General features: G+C 39.6%; 1 protein-coding gene across 7 annotated transcripts in view; it reads right to left on the reverse strand.

Moving 5' to 3' along the window:
* The window catches only part of Qki (QKI, KH domain containing RNA binding), a 109,955-nt gene extending 92,780 nt beyond the window's left edge, over positions 1–17,175 (reverse strand). For 4 of the 7 annotated variants that reach the window (XM_076926634.1, XM_076926637.1, XM_076926640.1 and 1 more), the window contains exon 1: positions 16,861–17,149. In XM_076926634.1, coding sequence (XP_076782749.1) covers positions 16,861–17,002 — 142 coding nt within the window. In that variant the 5' untranslated portion in view covers positions 17,003–17,149. Of the gene's footprint in view, positions 1–16,860 lie in introns of all 7 variants that reach the window. The other 3 variants (XM_076926639.1, XM_076926638.1, XM_076926636.1) reach the window with 2 other exon arrangements.
* Between the last annotated feature and the right edge of the window lie 2,301 nt (positions 17,176–19,476).

A 19,476-nucleotide genomic window follows, 5' to 3' on the forward strand; every position in this document is an offset into this window, starting at 1 on the left:
CAAAATACGACATAAAATTTTCAAAGCATACAAAAACATTTTAAATAACCACTGACAGCATTCTATTAATTGTTATTTATAAACCTTGCACCTCTGTCTCTTCTAGGTATAGTTCCTCGCATATACAGCACAATTCCTCAAATATGGAAGAAACATAAAATACAGGGCACAGTAGTAATAGAAATATCATGTACTGAAAAGGCAATGTTAGAAATATTTAGTAAAATGTAAGATTATTGACAAAAGCCTTACATCTAAACTGAAGGAACTTAAAACTGTCTCTAGCTTCTAAGGAGAAAACTCAAATATCATTCATCTGAACTAAGCAGGCCAAGCAAAATGTCCCATGATTCGTATGTTCTCCTCAATGTCGAAATGGGTGGGTAAATTTAAAGCCTCTTCTCCCAAGAGTTGCTTTATAGGCAATTTTCTCCCAGTATCAAGGCCTGCAGTTTCCATGTGGCTGCCAGTTTGTGATTAAATTCATCACCTTTATTATAAAAATGTGCTTTACTCCACGGCCTGCTGCACACAAACTGTAAGAAAATATTTTTCACTGCTAACAGCAAGATCGTTCTAAAGCAACTACCACATCCTCACAGACTTTAACTTCCTTAACCTACTGTAGCAGCCTATCACACAGAGAAAATCTAACAACTGTGAAACCTACAGAAACCAAATCCTATGGAAATATTAAACGTAACTAAACATTAAGTTTAGATGTTTCAATTTTAATTTTTTTTAACATACTTTCCTTACTTTATCCTGATAGAGAACGAAACCATAATTAGTGGTGCACTGACAGGCAGGTGTTCCACAAAGGAACTATATACTTCAGCTGCCAAACTTGAAATTTGTAAAGAACTACAAGATGAAGTCAATGCCTACATTTCTAATAAATTAAAAAAAAATAAAAAAAATAAAAAATAAAAAAAATAAAAAAAAAAAAACCACTATTCTTAGGCACTAGAAAATTATATGCTTATCTTTTTATCCCATTGTTTACAAGTTCATGGCTTGATTAAGAGTTTAGCTTTTACCATCTGGGCACAGGGCCAATAGTCAAAAGATAAATGTTTACATAACATTTCTACCCGTCAGTTCCTTTTCATACTTGGGGGAGTAGGATGTTAGAAAAGAAATGCTTCTCAAACAGTTAACATTTAAACTAGCTAATATGTTTAGAAAAATAACCTTATTAATTTGTGAGGTTTATAATATTTTAAAGATTAGCTATGAATCTAACGTTTAACAAACTTGGCCAGCAAGACAAAAATCCAAATCTCATATACATATATTTCGTATTTTTCATTTTAGAATATAGAGAGAATACCAGGACTAAATCTCATACTCAGTTAAGCTTTAGTAAGAAGAATAATCTGATTATAAAACGTATGTCTTTTAAAGAAATTTTCATCTTCCTGCTAGAAAATCTGGTATTTCCTTAAAGCTGGGTATGGTTCTGTTAAGTCTTCTCCAGACCATTGTATCTCACTAATTTCTGTATCTGTAGCACCCAGTAAGATGTTAAGGGGAAAGATTGTTGAAAAATAAGTAAATATATAATATATATATATATATATATATATATATATATATATATATATATGTGTGTGTGTGTGTGTGTGTGTGTGTGTGTGTATTATGCCAAGTCAACATTAGCTTTTTGATAACTATAAGCGAAAATATTAAACCAGCAACTTTAGATGAAATGCATTTTTCAAAAACTAGATTGTATTGCAGATACAACAGTGAAAATTTCCTAAACATTCACATTAGTTATATAAATACACATGTAGACATATATTTTACTTTGATAACAAAGTATTTCTCTTGGTTAACATTTAAAATTTTTTGTTTGTACATATAGTCAGGATAGAAATGTTAATAGGGACAACAAAAGACTCTCAATATACAACATGGTGAAACAAATCTGTGATCAAAGCCCTAGATTAGTGGTTCCAGGAAGAAGTTCAAGACCAGCCTGGGCTACTGTAGAACATATTCAAAAACCCAAATTGGGGAGAAAAGGAGGGGAGGGGAGGTGGAGCAAGAAGAGGAAGAAGAAGAAGAGGAAGAAGAAAAAGAGGAGGAAGAGGAGATGGGGGAGAAACATCACCACCACCCACCTCCCCCAGGACACACTGAGGATCCTCTTCTTTATAACCAGCACTCTCTCCAGCACTGTCTTGTTCTTTCTCCCCTTCAGGTTCCAAGCCATCTTTTAAAAGCCACAAAGTAACTTATAATTCAATATTCAAAGTTGATTTTTGAGACACACCTTTAGCTATCATATAACAAAATAGCTTGTTGCTATTATATATTCTATAGCATTCGGCTAACTCATACCTGAAAATCAAATTTCATATAGATGAAAATGAGTGAAAAATAAAATACCCCTCCTTACCACAACATAAAATACAATTTTCCGATAACCTAAAAACTAACCTAGGATTTTCAAATTCATATCTTATCTTCCTTAATTATTTTCCTATCCAACACACTTTACTTTCTATTCACTCATCCAACCCAATACTGGAAATTGAACTTAAGACCTTGAATGTGCAAGGCAAGTGGTCCAGTACTCTACCACCAAAACACACCCTAAGCTCTCACATGGCCTTTCTAAGATGAAGAAAAGCTTCATCTTAGCCCACAAAGTACAGACAATACAGAACAGCAACACAAATGGTTGTAAATAGTAGACAGCTGGCAACTGCAAACAACAACTCTTTTTGTCTTTGCTTTAACTTGGGTTTAATGATAGTGAGTCTGTGCAATATATACTTAAATTTGTTCTTATTTGGAAGAAATGTTAAAAAAAAAAAAAAAGACGGGAAGTATGTCAAGTAATAATAAAATTTAAAATAATTGAGACTTCTCACATCTGAAGATAGCACAAATTAATAGTTATAACAAAATTCTCTTAGTAATCAGGCTTAAAGGGACTTTTACTTGCTAACAATATAACTTAAATATTTTCTACAAAAGAACTTAGCTACTATTCCTGAAACCAGCACTGTCTAGACTATGGTACTCAACCTATGGGTTGCAACCCCCTCTGGGCCTTGAATGACCCTTTCAAGTGGTCAGATATCAGATATGCTGCATGGCAGATATCTATATTATGATTCCAAACAGTAGTAAAATTACAGATATGAAGTAGCAATGAAAATTTTATAGCCAAGATCACCACAACATGAGAAACTGTATTAAAAGAGCCACAGCATTAAAAAGGTTGGGAGCTGGTTTAGACCATAAAATTTCTTCATCAATGTTTTCATCAATGTTTTCATCAGTGAAGTATATATGCATACACAGTCAAGCTGTGACTGAGTTTCAAGACTCTTTCCAATTCCAAAACTTTGGGATTGTAGTATTTCTACGAAAAAGGCTAACACTTGTTTGCTTACAGAGCAGATTAAATCCAAAACCTTAAACACGCCAGGTCACCCACCATTGTACTAGGTCCTTTTATAGTCTACACAGTGACTCTTGTCTCCCTCACACTTCCAATAATATAAGATACTCCAGTACCCAAAAGATACAAAAACCAAAGAAAAAGAGAAAACCTGAAAGGGAGAAACCGCAGTATCAAGTGCAGCAGCCTGTCACATTAAGGGATTGCACTGTAACTGAATGTTCATACAACTAAAGAAAACCTAGGCTAAAAGTAGAAACATGGTGGTAGATCAAAGTGGGAAATAACTAAGAGCCCTGAAAGGAAAAGCTTTAAATAATTGTCTTGTCTCCTGGTCACAGCATAAACTTCAGGTATTTAAAAATAATTCAAAATGTCCTTGTACAAGGACACAGTTCCTGGGTCTAATGCTTCTTATTCCTATACCATTTAAATTCTGTCCTTTGAGAACAGGTATGAGTTCATCTCTTCTATCACTGGTGAACCTCCCAATCTAGTCTTTCTAGTACCAGGCTTTAGTATCTGTTTAGATTACCTTAACTAATCAATTACTATGAAATAACTCTGAAGTTCCGGTATATCCCCCATAATACCCACACATACTTTTATTAAAGTTTCAGTATGTTAAGTCACTAAAAATTAGCATGTGAAATAGGGTAAATTCAAAACATTATATAATAATCACTTTCTAAGAAATACAACAAAAATACATCACATTAAATACATTGCAAACCTATGGGTTTGGAATTCATTGACCCAGTCATAAAAGCTTTCTGGGACTTTAGAAATCATTTACAACACACATACACAGGTATCCTGAAAGCAAAGTGGGATGTCAAAAAAATCAAAACCAACACCACCACAAAAAATTTCCAGTAACTAATGCACTTCAACAACATCAAATGACAACAAAAAAATTGGAAGCTAGAAGACACGGAAAAAAAAATTGTTTAGCTCATGGATGCATCCATGTATGCATTTGTGTCCACGTCCGTGTGTGTGTGTGTGTGTGTGTGTGTGTACACTTAAAGAAACACAAAGGGCTAGTATTTCAGTGGGCACTTGATTCTGTTATATCCATTAATAAAGCATAGAAGGAACCTCACCAAAACTCATTACCTATTAATTATATGTGGCTTTCACTTTTTAACTCATACATCTACAACTTTTCCTAAAGAGTATTATTCGTTAGTAAAACACATCTGTCTAGTTCTTTCTAACAACTTCTTAATTAGTAAGAGAAAAGAATTCAAGCTTCTCAAAAGTTTATACACTAAGAAACAATGTTCAAAATATGCACACCAGACTCACCATTCTTTGTCTCTGTTGTTATTCTGAGACAGTTTCTCTACTTAGTCTTGGCTGTCCTGGAACTCACCATGTGAACTAGAAGGGGTCTTGAATTCAGAGATCCTCCTGCCTCTGCCTACCTTCTGAGTGCTGGGATTAACACATGTGCCACACAATAAAAACTGAGCTTTCTCACCTACTCTCCTGCTCTCTTCTGAAGAGAAGTACAGTCCTTCTCCTAAATGAAAATTCCCGCATTCAATTCTCTATAAGCATTATAGAAAACCAACAAGTATATATAATACAAGTTGGTATAATTGTTCACAAATTTCCTGTGTAACCAAAGTTCCTGTGTCAGTTTCCTCCTTCCTGGATCTTCATAAAAAACAAACAAAAGATACATCCTTTCGTTACAATGGGAGTTTAATTTCAAGTGACTGAGTAATAGTAGTATTTCAAAACTGGAAAAAACCTAATACAATAACCTAGAAAAATGTGACAACTATTAAAAAAGGCACATTGTTTTCAACAAAAGGCACATTTTAAAACAAAATATTTAACAACCCCCCCCAAAAAACAAACAAAAAAAAAACCTAACAAGGAATCCTGTAATGCTATAAACTCTAGCAATAAAGTGAGATAAGATTATGGTTTAACTGCTGATAACTTTTTATTGCTGTAATAAACTATGATCCTCAAAAAAACTTTCTCCTCATATAACATAATAGTAAGCTATGATCCATTTTTTTCTGATATTACTAAACAGCAATCACTGATCTAAGATTCAGAACAGTATGAATTACAAGCAGATGCCTGCTTTAGTGTGTAACATAGTACCCCACCCCAAATAACTTCTCAATACTAATAGAAAAACAGAAAACATTACAAGAAAAAAATTGTAATCTATGTGCTGGCTACATTAAATAGTCAACCTATAGTCTCTTAAAGACTAAATCTTTAAAGATACAATGTAGGCACACTTACCATCATAAGGACAATTAACTACAACTCATCCTATTCCTGAGCAACCCCTTCCCTTACAATATAAAGGATAAAATGTTCTTTCCTGACAAGTTACTTCCCAACACATTTTAGTCACTAAATGCTCTTGTGTGTACTGACATCCCCATCTACTGGAACATACGTTACTTACTGTTAAAGATTCTTAACGACAAAAAGGTTGCAGTAAAGATTTTCCAACTACAGAGAATACAGCTTCAAAGCTTCATTTCTACCAAGGAGGTTTGTCTACCTCTTGTGACTTTTAAAGTGTAAGTAACTTTCACTGGCACTAAAACTCTTTTACAGATATTTTCTATTCTGTTCCTTTCCTTCAGGATAAGATCTAAAGCAAGAGTCTAAAGAGACAACCTTCTCCTTTTAAAATACAATATGGATCATACCTCCATCACAGACACAAGGCACACAGACACACACATTTCTCATTTTAAAATATACTTGTTCTCCTAATCTCTGCTGGGTTTAAGGTAAAAGCTACTTAAAAAGGTACAATAAAAGAGCTTATACAGTAAATATTAACATCAAAAGGTAGATAGTAAGATTTGGTGCAAAAAAAGGAAAACACTACACATAAAAGCAAAACAAAATAGAAATGAGAATCACTACACATTAATTTGTAATGTGTAAAATGAGCAAGACAATTTAAATATTTTGAGAATATCTCCTTTATACTATAGAAAGAATCAAGTAATTACATCACCATCAAGAAAGTTATTTGGGGGCTGTAGTAATGACTTGGTGGTTAAGGGTACTGTCTGCTCTTCCAGGGGACACAGGTGTGATTCCTATCACTCATATGGTGACTCAAAACTATAACTATTCTAACATCCTCTTCTTGCCTCCATGGGCATCAGGTACACGTGTAATAAACAGACATACATGCAGGCAACATAAACAAGCATAAAATATAATTTTAAAAATATTACTTTGGTGCAGAAAAAAGAATGATAAAGTTGTGATAAAACTAAAACAAAAATGCAGACACAAACTAACTTTAAAATGAATAGTACCTACCTGCACCCACAGGAAATAGATTGAAAATTGATCTCACACCAACAATAATGAATACTGTTTCCACCTAAATATAGTCTTTAATACCATTCAGAATGGAAAAGAACTTTAGTAAAAAGGCTAGTTTTGCATATGGAGCAGAAAACACACAGAGCAGTTGAGGAATATACTGTCCTAAAAAGCAAGAAACATTCCAATAGATAAAGGAGCCAATCTGATTATCCCTGACCACAACTTATCTATGACATCCATGCACTTAATAATGATGAGTATTAAAAGTCACCATGTGAACAGCTAACAAATCTATATCTAAGTAATGAGAAATCTACATAGCTTTCCCAATAGGATTTTATTTCAAATAATAATACCTACCCTGTTGTTCTAAGTTCAACTTTTCAGACTACCAGGATATTGGTTGAAAGAATATTAGAATGAGAAAAGAATCATGGTGGATGTTCTCATGAAATGAATTCAGGCAGATTAGCAGCTGTTCATAAGCAAACCTAAGGCTGAGTTAGGTTCTGATCAAAACAGAAATAAAACCTTAGTTTTACAGAAGGGACCACCCAGACTCTTGCCTCTGCACTCTAATCCAGATAACAATCTGAGTCTTACTAACATTGAAACTGTCTACTATCTCTACTGACGTGATACAACTTAAAGAACACAACACCACCTCTGATATATTCTGAAGATGCTATACTTCAATCTGCCTTATCTTTTAAATCTAACTTCCTTCACCTATCGAGGTGGCAGCACTCATGTAATTCCTACATTTGAGAGCAGAAGAATCATCACAAATGTGAGGCCACTCAACACTACACACACAGTAAGTTCAAAGGTAGTCTGATATACAAAGCCAAGACCTGGTCTTAAACATACAAAACAAATACAAAATTATAAATAAATATATAATTTCCAACACACTAAGGATACAAAGAATAAGGAACAATTTCAACAAAGAAGTTCAAGTTGAGGTGTCTTTTAAGGATGTTTCCAAATTTTAAAAGATTTAAAAGTATAACAAGATTCAGCTATTTGATTTGGACATTGCAGGACTAAAGAACACTCCAGATGCAACTACAGAAATCTGAGTAGTGACTCTTTTGTTAATGTGGTCACTAACAGAAAATATTAATTTTGAAATATACAAACTTTAAGAATGAAATATCAATGTATCTTTACTGTATTTTAAGCAATACTGAAAATACAGCTAAGCAGAAGTAATACAATCAGCTATAGTAATGCTCAGAAAATCGTCACTGTTTGCTAACACAGATTTAATTTAACACATGACATCATTTTGAAAAACATCTTACCAAGCTAAGCTAGAATTCTAAGAGTCAACAAAAGCAAGAGTTTCTTCATTCTTTTCAATTTTCATTTAAAAAACTAAAAAGTGCAATTTTTGTCAGGCAGTTGTGACGCAATGCACACCTTTAATCCCAGCACTCTGGAGACAAACACAGATGGATCTCTTGAGTTTTAGGACAGCCAGGGCTACACAGAGAAACCTGTCTCCTCCCCACAGGAAAACAAAACAATACAGTTCAATTGTCTCTTAAGTAACCAAAATTGGGCTGAAAACTACAGACACACAGAGACACACACAAACACACAAACATGTATGCTTGTGCATGCATAGACACACTCACACTTTTCTGTCACGATAAAATACAAAGAATGCATTGGTCTAAACAGAAAACTATCTTTGAAGTTTGCAGAAGAGGGCTAGTTTACTATGAAGGTCTGGATTCCCCAGCCTTGTGGAGAAAGGAATTGTAATAAGTCAACCATATAAAAATGCTTAACTTTTCACCCTGTCTCTATATATGCCTATATGCCATGTGTTTTTATTAGCTTATGCACAAGAAGTTCACTATGACACACCCAAAAAGTCCAAAACTTCAGCAAAGCTCTAAGAATCTCTGGAATAAAATTTATCTATCAAGTCCAGCATTTAGAAGCACCGCAATCCAGTCCTGATTCTGCCTACTCTCTCATCTTCACTTACTGTTCACACTACTACTCTCCAAGCATTTGCCATTCCAACTAACCAATAATCAATATATATGTTCTAAAATGCCATCACCTGTCCTCATCCTTTTGTTTTCCTCGGGGTCTTGTTAGACAGCCCTAACTGGCCTAGAACTTGCTATGTACATCAGGCTGACCTAAACTCAAGCATGTGCTACTATGTACGGATACGGTAGCACCTTTTGACTGCCTTTCTGACACTGCTACCCTTTCTTTCTCCTAGAATATACCTTCCCACCCACTCCATTCCAGACTACCAAGATCAGGTTATACTACTCAAGGTCTACTTGATACTTTAGCCCTATGACCTGTAAACTACCAGAACATAAAGCTAACAGATAAAGAAAGCACCTTTCAGGTTTCTCTACCATATTATTCCTACCAGAAGAAACTTAAAAATACTGATAGAAAAAAGACTTCTCATATGAGCAGTCTTTTGTATCTTATATCCTCAGAATATATGGATTTTGCTTAGAAAGGAAGTTAATTCCATTTATACAAATAAAACAAATGCTATTTGCCTAGCATGTATGAGACTCTAGGTTCAACTCTTAGCATACCACTGTAAGTAATAAAATTACTTTGCACAGCTAACAAAGAACTGAGACTTCTACTTCAAGGTTTCTTTTAATAACATTACAAATGAACAGTCACTCATCCTCCATAAACTGACTAGGGACTAGGATGTAGTAATCAAATGCAGCACACCTACTCCTCAGCTCACAAACATCTTTCTTTAGAGCAGGGATTCTCAACCTGTGGGTCATGACCCCACCAGAGATGGGAAGACTCTTTCACAAGGGTCACCTATCTGGTATCCCACACATCAGATATTTACATTACAATTCATAACAGTACAAAAGTACAGTTATGAAGTAGCAACGAGATAATTTTATGGTTGGAGGTCATGAGAGACTGTATTAAAGGGTCACAGCAGCTGCTTTATATAGAGTGTCATTCTCCAGTTACCTCCCTGACTTAAAAACAACAAAAATAATAACAACAAAAACAGAGCTATTGCCCCATGCAAATCTAAAAGTGAAGCAAACTTATGTTCTTGGCTTGAATCACTTAACAGTATTAAGCCTCTATATTAAGTCTTCTAATGAGAAATACTGCTTCCTCTGAGTGGTTACTAAAAATAACAGTAACAAAAATAGCAACAGTGGTAAATGAACACCGAATTCATTCGTAAAACAATATTTTAAGATCTGGGACTCTATCCTTTGGTTACAGAAAAGTTCAAGTAAATTTAAATCCTCCAAACATACCTTTGGTTTCTCACTTTTAGAATCATAACTGTCAAAAAAAAAAAGTCTTATTTTAGTTATTTTAGGAAGAATATATATTCTTGCTCCAAGAAACTGACCAGCGTTTGTTAAAGTCCAACAAAACACAGAATTGGCAAAATTACTTCCATTTTTGTTCTGTTCACAACTAGAAGCTCTAACAGTTTTTTCAGTGTGTGGAAATATGTTGTAATTCTCTTCTCAGTCCACTTACATGAGTGGCACATCATGAAACAAGTCAGCATACAGAATGAAGAGCCCTGTACCATCTCTGTAACAACCAGACTTGTGATGAAGGCAAGTCCCCACCCTCTCCAGACTGCTATGTCTACATTTTTCTGATCTAAGGTCCTAGCAGTTCTGAATATAATCACTTGATTTGCACTAATTTTCCCTCTACTAAGACTCATCCAAGAGATGTCTTTCTTGGATCTATTCTCTTCCACACTATCAATGATGAGGCAATTTTGAAACTGAGGAAAGAGTATGACACTGAAGTTTATGAAACATTTCAAAATGTTTAAATCCATAGTTTTTTTAAATTTTTATTTGTTTTATATTTGCATGGACATTATGCCTGTACATATACTATACTGTACACTCTGTGAATGTATGAATGTTCGTACCTAGTGCTCAAAGAGGCTAGAATGTCAGATGCCCCTGGACTGGGGTTACAGATGGTTGTGAGTCATCATGTGGGTGCTGGGAATTGAACCCAGGTCCTCTGGAAGAGCAGCCAGTGCTCAACTGCTGCGCCATCTCTCCAGTCCCCAAAATTCTGTATTAGTTTTCCTAAGTATACTCTTAATACTGTTACAAATATGTTTGCTTGATTTTGTCCTATATATTTCAAATCATAAAACTAGCTCCCAATAACTTGCTACGGACCAAGTTGATTGTGACCCTGACTCTATAATCATTTGGTTTTGTACTAAATCCAGAACAAGGCTTAAAAAAACCTAAACCTTTTCAATCCTGGGACCAGAAGATTAGTCAGTACCTCCACAACCTGCTTCCTGTCTTCCCTCTAAGTTCACGAGCTCCATTGGGCCAGCAAGCACTCACTTGGTGTCTTCCTTTACAGATCTACAAACAAGCACACTCAAGCATGCCTTCTTCTCCTTGTATCATGCCCACAACAATCTGCCTTTTCATGTTTTTTTTCTGGCACTCTACTCCCTTTGAACAGGATCTAAAACAACCTGAACTTGACAAATTCTGCTCATAAAAAATGACAGTAATGATAAAAAGCCTATATATTGATTTTAAGAGCAACTGGCTAAAAAAATTACTTACATAATTCCAAAAATGCTAAAACTTGCAAAAACTAATATAAGCACTGACATGTTTCTGTATATGGATGAACATTTGGGCATAACAAATACCAGAAACAACCCTACGTAAGCAAAGCAATTTTATACGTCTAATTCCTACCTGTATCAAAGGTAATAAAGTAGAATCAATATTAAACACCTACAGACCAAGTACTACAAATAGTATTATAAGGGGAAGAGGGAATTTGTAAAGGAAAGAAAACACATTTACCTTTGTTCTCTGAGTGTCCAAAGCTTTCACTGATTATTACAAAACTGCTTTATGTGTTTAAAAGTATTAGTGTTTAATTCCACCTCTATATTGTGATTAAAAGCATTTTTTTTAAAAAACTAGAAATCAAAAAGAATGTAAGTTGCTGATGTGATTTTAAATTTAAACATGAAAGTATCTGTTTCAAGTTCTGAATTGTACACATGGAGTGAATCACTTCTAACAAGGCAGACAGAAACAAATCAGACCTAAGTTCCAACTGTGGTAACTACATAAGAAGTAGTACCAGACAGAAAATGGTTTGTATTTATAAACTTTTGTCCTAATAAAGCCACACTAAGATGACAAACTATACTAATTTTAGTGCTTATGCTTATTTTGTTTTTATAGTAAATGAAAATGATGCTGAAAGAAATCATCCTTTGGACATCAAATAATCGGATCTGAGTCCTCCAAAATTAAAAAACGTCAATTTTTTAAAAGGTAGATACATCTCTTTAAAAAGATCAGTGCAAACGGGGGGGGGGGGGGGATCTTGCATTTAAAATCCCTACTGTACTGCCTTATTAATGTCAAACAAAGAACAAAGAAAAGGAAATCGTCAAGTCAGCCATGTAAAGAAACCAGCACATGGTTCTAATCATGACCTCCTAACACGGATCCATTTCATCCACCTCTCAGCCTTAAGATAGATTCTTAGCTATGCCCCCAACAGTTGACATACTAGGAGCACAAAGTTGCTCAATGTGCTATCCTCTGAGTTATCAACAAACAAAACCCAATAATGTCATACATAGCACATTCCATTTCAGACAGAAAGGGATAATTTTTGCTTACAACAGCATCATCAAACAAACAATTTCTCAAATAAATCAAAGTACAGATCCTATGTTTATAAAAAGCTGTCCATATAATCAAATGTTTTAATTAATTTTCTTAGTATCAAAAACAAAAGAAAAGCAAAAGCTACACATCTAACTACAGCAGCTGAAATAGGTGCTTCTTAGCCCTGCTAAGAAGTCAGGGTCTCGGCAACACGGGTTATACTTGTCAGATTTTGTCACAGGACTGTTTCCCTTTTGGAAACTAAAAATCACTTGATCTGATGGGAAACTAATGGGACTCCAGCTCCAGGACAGAGATGGGGCCATGCTTAACAGAAATATGTAATATTCAAACCACCTAAAAGGCCAATCAGCCTGGGACAGCTCTGAAGGTCCCTATCATCGAACACACCCACTCTCACACAAATCAGTTTTTATTTTAACATTCTCATACTCATTTCAGAAAAGCAGTGATAGCGAATACACTAGGAAATGTGACTCTCAAAGACCTATTTCTACTATAAACTTAATTATGTTGTTTAACAGTACAACCTTAACTATAGAACACAATGAAGCCTACCACCTCCACCTCTAGAGCAGTGCGGTGTAAATACAGAATAAACGTGCAATAAACATGCTTCTATTAGACCCACACAGAGCAGTGCTATCTCCTGAGGAGCATGCTGGAGAGAACTGATGAAAAATAACAACTCTGAGTGGATTACAAAAGCAATTGTCTTAGCTCCTAAACAGATTAATTACCCTACCTTAAGTAAAATATTCTTGAAACAAATAATACTGTCAACAATGATTTGCTTTTTATACAAAAGAAAATCTAAAAATTTAACAAACTATATAACCTAAGTCCTCTCAATATCTACAGTCATGCAAAGTTTTAAGCCATAGTGTATATGAACAAACAAGTTTTCTCAAAAAGAAAAAAAAAATAAAATTCAATAAAAGCAGAGGTATGACACATGCAACATTGAACATTCTAAAAGATAAACAAATAGCGAAGCCAGTTTTAATTAAAAATCGTCTCAGTTTTAAGGGAGCAGGAAATTTTATGAAAAAGGGTTATCTAAAACTAAAAACATTTTTAAACCATTCATGCAGAATCTAACGTATTTGTTTACTTTTCCTGAATTATACGTTAGTTTTTCTGACAGCTTCCAAAAAAAAAAAAAAAAATTCAGACTGCCCTTTTTCACCAAACCACATACTTCTCACTTTCATAGAAGCAGCCTCTGTCTTATAATCCTGCCTAAAAAATTAAAACTTGAAATTCCATGTTCATGTATCACATTCTTGCTTTTCTCTACTTGTTATTTGTGTTATTTACTGCTGCACATCTTTGATATTAAATTGCAAAATGTTTATTTTTTTAAAAATGCTTTGCATTCAACTACTTTAACAGTTTCCTTTTCATTACAAAGAAAAGTCTTTAAGATAATTTATGTAACTTTATCCCAGGGATGGCAAGGAGGTTCAGTTAAAATCTTAAGAGAAAGCAGTTTAAGACCCATATTTTATTTGTAATCATCTGCTCACCTCTAATTAAATGATCCTTTAAGTCTTAGAAGTATTAACTCAAGTTATAGCTTTTATTTAGGAACTGCCCTGGCCTAAAATATATTAACTTTTTAAAAAAAAAAAAAAAAACTATCCTGCTAAAGATATTAGGAAAGAAAGACTGACACAGCTCACCAAGCAGAATTAAGAGCCAACACAAGAACTGAGTTAAGGACCACAGGCTGCTTTCTTTAAGTCAGCAAAAATCAATATTTGACTTCTGTATCATTCAAGTTTTAACAAGTAGAAAAACCAACCTACTACATTCCTAAATTTGTTAACAAACCAAATGAAAATCCTCAAACAGTAACTATATTAAAAGTTCACTGCTGGAAAAAAAAATTTAAAATAAAATTGCTAAATAGTCCCATTCAAAATTTCTGATTATCAGAAAGTAGAGTATTTTACTAACACTGAACAGTTTAATCCCTAAAGTGAAACTTAGTTTTATCTGAATTTAAAAGTAATTTTTCTGCCAAGCATTACAGAAAAAGGAAAATGTAATCCCTAACCACAAACAGAAGTCATGATTAATTTGTTTTGGACAATGAGAGGCCACAAGGGGTAAAGGACAAGTTGCCAATTTTCGCAATTAAGTCATCTACCAAGAAAATTACAATGATGCACTTAAGAAACCTGTATTTTCAAGTCAAATTAAATTTACAATAAGACAATAATACAGTCAAAAGCTTACAAAACACTAAGGACTAGCCCCTTTTCTGCAAGTTTCTCTAGTCTGATGAAAACAATCACAATCCCTAGTCAATCTGCTGTCTCCTCTAACATCCAAGTTATCTTTACACTGGCCTGATGTTCAGATTCGAAAGTACAAATGGACTAAGGTGAAGATGGAGAAAACATGACAAGGAGACCCCAAACATTACTTTGAATATTGTAATCCTAAATTAGTTGTCTAATTTAAAACCCAAAGGGTTACTATTTCTAACCAAGAGAAATAAACCTGTGCAGAAATGACATAATTGAAATTCCTCTAGTTGAAAGATTTATGCCAACCTCAAACTAAGGCAGTTATTTCTGATCAAGCTGAAAAAGAACGTGTGAGCAGCCTTTACGGGGGGAGGGGGGGGGGGGCGGGGAACCCCTACTAGTTTTCTTTAGAGCATATCCAAACTTTTTATAAGCTCCACTAAGTCATTTGAGTATACGAAGCATCTTAAGAATGTGATTTGGTTCATTTTATATGCTGTCTAGTTTGTCTTGTAAGAAATTTCCCCTTGACTGGACTGTTAAAAAATTAATTTTTCTTCATAAACTTGATTCTAACAGCATTTAAACCAATGCCAAGGAAGAAATATCAATGTATTAGGTGTTTCTGCTCTAACCACATTTGTGGATTATGGCAAATGAAGTCATCTAAAATTTTAAGTTTCAACTGCACCTAATATAGGTCAGATTATTAAGCATACTACCCATTTTGTTCCAAACATTTCCAAGGTTAAAGAAAAATAACTGGCGCCCCTTAGCGCTCACTTTTGGAAATACTCAATTCAAGAGCTCCAGCTTTTTTTTTTTTTTTTTTTTGGGACATTCCAGAAAGTTTTCTGCCTCCACAATTTTTCAAATGCCAACACAAATAGGAAAGACAAAAACCCTTAAAGGGGCAGCTCAAGTTTTCTCCAGATCAATTTAATACTAACAAGTATGCTAACTCAACAGTAAAAAATGTCTCTTTCGATGTGTTATTGTTGTATGTTCATGCGTTAATAGCTGAATGTTTTCCGTTTTAAACAGTGCCCAAGCCTCTCCGCCCAACAGAAGCTCTTAGGACGGTTCTTTTAGCTCGGAGTCTTTTGTTCTTGCCTGACAAGCCAGCTCCCAAAACACGAGCTATCCCCAGCTACCTCTGATTTTTTTTTTCGAAATTCAGATCCTAAAATCCTGTTCATCTGTACAACATAGTTTTCCGCTTCCTTAAACAGTCCACTCAGAGACTTTAAAAGAGGAGACAGAAACTACTTGCTACTCGATTTTCAAAACAGACTTGTTGGTCCTATCCGCCCCCCCACCCCACCCCGGGCGTCCACAGAAACCCACAGCTACGGGAAACTGACACTCCAGGTCGCTGTGGTGAGAGGTTCCTAAAGGGATTCCAGAGCTGACCAGCATTAATCTTCCAGTCAGTCTTCGCTCCCCACAGCGCTCCCAACTCGGCTTCTGCAAACTTCTGCTCTATTTTATCCCCGTCCTTTTAAACTTCCAGCTCCCCGCCCTGCAAACGCAGGCGGCTACGCCGGGAGCGGACCCTCCGCCCCAGTTCTTCCGAACTCGGATTCCGTTCAGGTCTGTCATCGCGGTATTTCGTACTCCTCCCCCCACCACCACCGCCACCACTGACTTTAGAAGAAAAAAAAAAAAAAAGTGAAGTTAAACTCCCGAACAGTTCTCGCTTCCCCAAACAAAAGGACAAAAAGTGCTCTGCTCTGTCATTTCGTCCTCGCCTTCGGCCACATAAGCACTACTTTTCGGTACCCTACGTAATTCCTGAACATCTCGGGGTCCACTGGGGCACTGCGGGGCACACAACTCCACCGAAACCAGCCCGCTAAGCCGGAGCCCCGCGGGCGAGGCGAGGCGAGGCGGAGCTCGGGGACACGCGTGGCCGCGGCCGGGCCGGCCGGGATGGCGGGGAGCCTAGCCGCCGCGCCGTCGGGAGCCGGCCGCAGCCCCGCAGCCCCGCGCGCTCCCGGGTCCGCCCTCGGGCCTGGCCCGGCCCCGGCCCCGGCCCCGCCGCGAGCCGCCCGCGCCGCCTTTGTGCGCCCGCCCGCTCGCCCGCCTGACCTTCCCGCCGCCCCGCCATCCCGGGCCGCCGCGCCGGGGCCGGGCGCCTCACCTTCGTCCAGCAGCCGCTCGAGGTGGTTGAAGATCCCGCAGAAGTTGGGCAGGCTGCTCATGAGCTTCTTGTCGTTCATCAGCTGCATCAAGTAATCTGGGGTGGGCTTCGGCTTCTCCTTCGTTTCCATTTCCCCGACCATATTCCAGGCTCCGCAGCTCACTCCGCCCGCCCGCCGCCGCCGCCGCCGCCGCCGCCGCCGCCGCCGGAGGAGAGGAGGGAGGGGCGGGGGCGAGCTCCGGCCGCCGGCCGCTCGGGACGCGGCGTCCCGCTCCGCGCCGGCTCCCGCTCCGGCTCCCGCGCCGAGCCCCGGGGCGGCCGGCTCCGCGCGCCCGCCCGCCCCCCGCAGGCACTTTCGCCCGGCCCGACGCGCCGCGGCCGCCGCTCCTCGGCCGCCCGGCGCGGCTCCCCTCGCGAGGCCGGCGGCGGAGGCGGGTCTCGGGCCGAGCGCGGCGCGGGGCCGCTGCGCCGCGAGGAGCTGGGGGGGCCGCTCGTCGGCCGGTCGCGCCGCCTGCGCCGGAGCTCGCGAGTCTGCGGTGCTGTCCGCCGCGGCGCTCCGCGTTGCCGCCGCCGCCACCGCCGCCGCCGCCGCCGCCGCGCGCTCCGACTGCGCTCCTCCTCTTCCTCCGCGGCTCTCCTCCTCCTCACTCACTTGGCGGCGGAGTTCGCCTCAGTTCAGGCGGGCGCAGCCGGCGGCGGCGGGGGGAGGGGCGCGGGCAGGGCCGGGGGCGGGCGGCGGGCGGGGCCGCGCAGGGCGGCCGTTACGGGGCTGGGCGCGCTCCCCGCCCCCCGCCGCCGCCCCTGGCCGCTCGGGTGGGACGGCGGGCGCGGGGCCGGGCCGCGGCGGAGAGGACGCGCACCGGCGGCGGCCTGTGCGGGGCCGGGGTAGCGGCCGAGAGGGACGCGGGCTGCGGAGCCGGCTCGTCGGCGCGCTGTTGCTGAGGCGGCGGGCGCGGTCGGGCGCGGCGGCTGAGAGGAATCCCGGCGGGACTCTCCGCGCTGCGCTGCGCTCGCCGCCGCCCGGGCCTCGCGTCCACGCGCGTTACTATAGTTTGGGTTTTTTTTTTTTTTTAAACCTCTTCGTCCACCTTCCTCACTACCCCTCAAAAAAAAAAAATTTTTTTTTTTTTTAACGTCCTGTTGCTTCACTGGGGACTCTCGGGTGGGCGTCACGTGTCCCGACACGTAGCCGCGAAGCTGAGGGCGCGTGCGCGCGTCGAGGGCTGTGGCCACGCCCCTTCCGAGGGTCGCTCCGCCCCACCGGGCGGAGAGCGCGCCGTGGGCGGGGGGGAGGGGCGGGCCTGGAGCGCGCCTGCGTGGGGGTTGGGGGGGGGCGGATGATGGCCTGCAGACGGAGAAACAGGGCGGAACAGTTGTGGCGCGGCGCCCACCTCGCGGGGGCGGGAGGCCCGGCCGTCGGATCGCTTTTGAGGTGCTAGGTGGCGGCGGACCGAGTTGGCGTGGGCGCCCGCGCCGCAGTGTCTCCCGCGGCTGGGACTCCAGTGAGGTTTCCCCTGGAGCCAGCGCCACGCGTGACAGGCCTCGCGTCGCCGTGTGCCGCCGGGCGGTCCCGGACCGTGGGCGGAGACGGCACACGAGCGTGCGCACCCACGGGCGTGCGGGCAGGCTCCGTTCCAGGCGGCGTGACGCGCTGTTCCGTTATCCTCACCGCGGGTTACAGTCCCGGGGAGCGGAGGTGCTGGCTCCTGGGTGGCGCGGCTGCCCGACGCTGCCCGCACAAGGGAGGCTGCGTGAGGAGCACACATTCGGGAAGAGAATGAAGTAGTCGACTCCTGTTTCTACGTACTTGACAATAAATAAATAAACGAAAGGCAGAGGGCCAGAGAAGGGGCTTTCTAAGGCGTGTGAGGGAGTTCGGCCGGTTGCATTTGTTTCGGAAACAATGTTCTGAATTGCAGCACTGAAGTCCTGTGATTTATCGAAGCTGTCAGTCATTAAATCTGCATCGTCCCTGTTTTGTTGCAAGTTCTCTATAACGTGCTCCATTAAAATGTAGACAAGATTGTCAACTTAACCATCTTGCGAGTTGGCCTTGGCTCTAATCTGTGAATCACCTCACTGTATTTTAAATGTGAACGTAAGCAGGGATGTTGGATTGCTTGCTTTTTTTTAAACTTTGCTTTACACGAATTCTAAAGAGCATTTCGAAGTTTGTGTGCTACCAAAGGAATTTAAACCGATTTTGCTCTTTCATGGCCTGTAGCTTCTGGCGATTTCATGTAAAGACCACAGTTTGGGTTGGTTTGGGTTTTGGTTTTCTAGTTGTTATTAAATTACTTTTATAGAGCAAATGATGGACAAAGTTAACATGTAATTGAAATAATTTGAATTTTCCAACAATGACTATAGTAGTTCTTAGTACTATAATTACCTAGTTATCTCTTTAAACAATAAATTATGTAAAAGCATGGAATAATTTGATCAAAAAGCTGTTGCTACATTTTCTAAATGTTTCTTCAGAACCTAGAAAAATGAGAGATTTGCTTCTTGTGTATTATTAAAAAATGTTTTGTCACTGAATTATTATACATTGCCTGTGCTTGTGCAAGAGAGTCACTTAAAGGCCCTGTACAAAGTGCTCTACCTCTATAGCTC

This window comes from Arvicanthis niloticus, chromosome 28 (genome assembly GCF_011762505.2).
Source record: "Arvicanthis niloticus isolate mArvNil1 chromosome 28, mArvNil1.pat.X, whole genome shotgun sequence".
In the NCBI taxonomy this organism is placed as follows: domain Eukaryota; kingdom Metazoa; phylum Chordata; class Mammalia; order Rodentia; family Muridae; genus Arvicanthis; species Arvicanthis niloticus.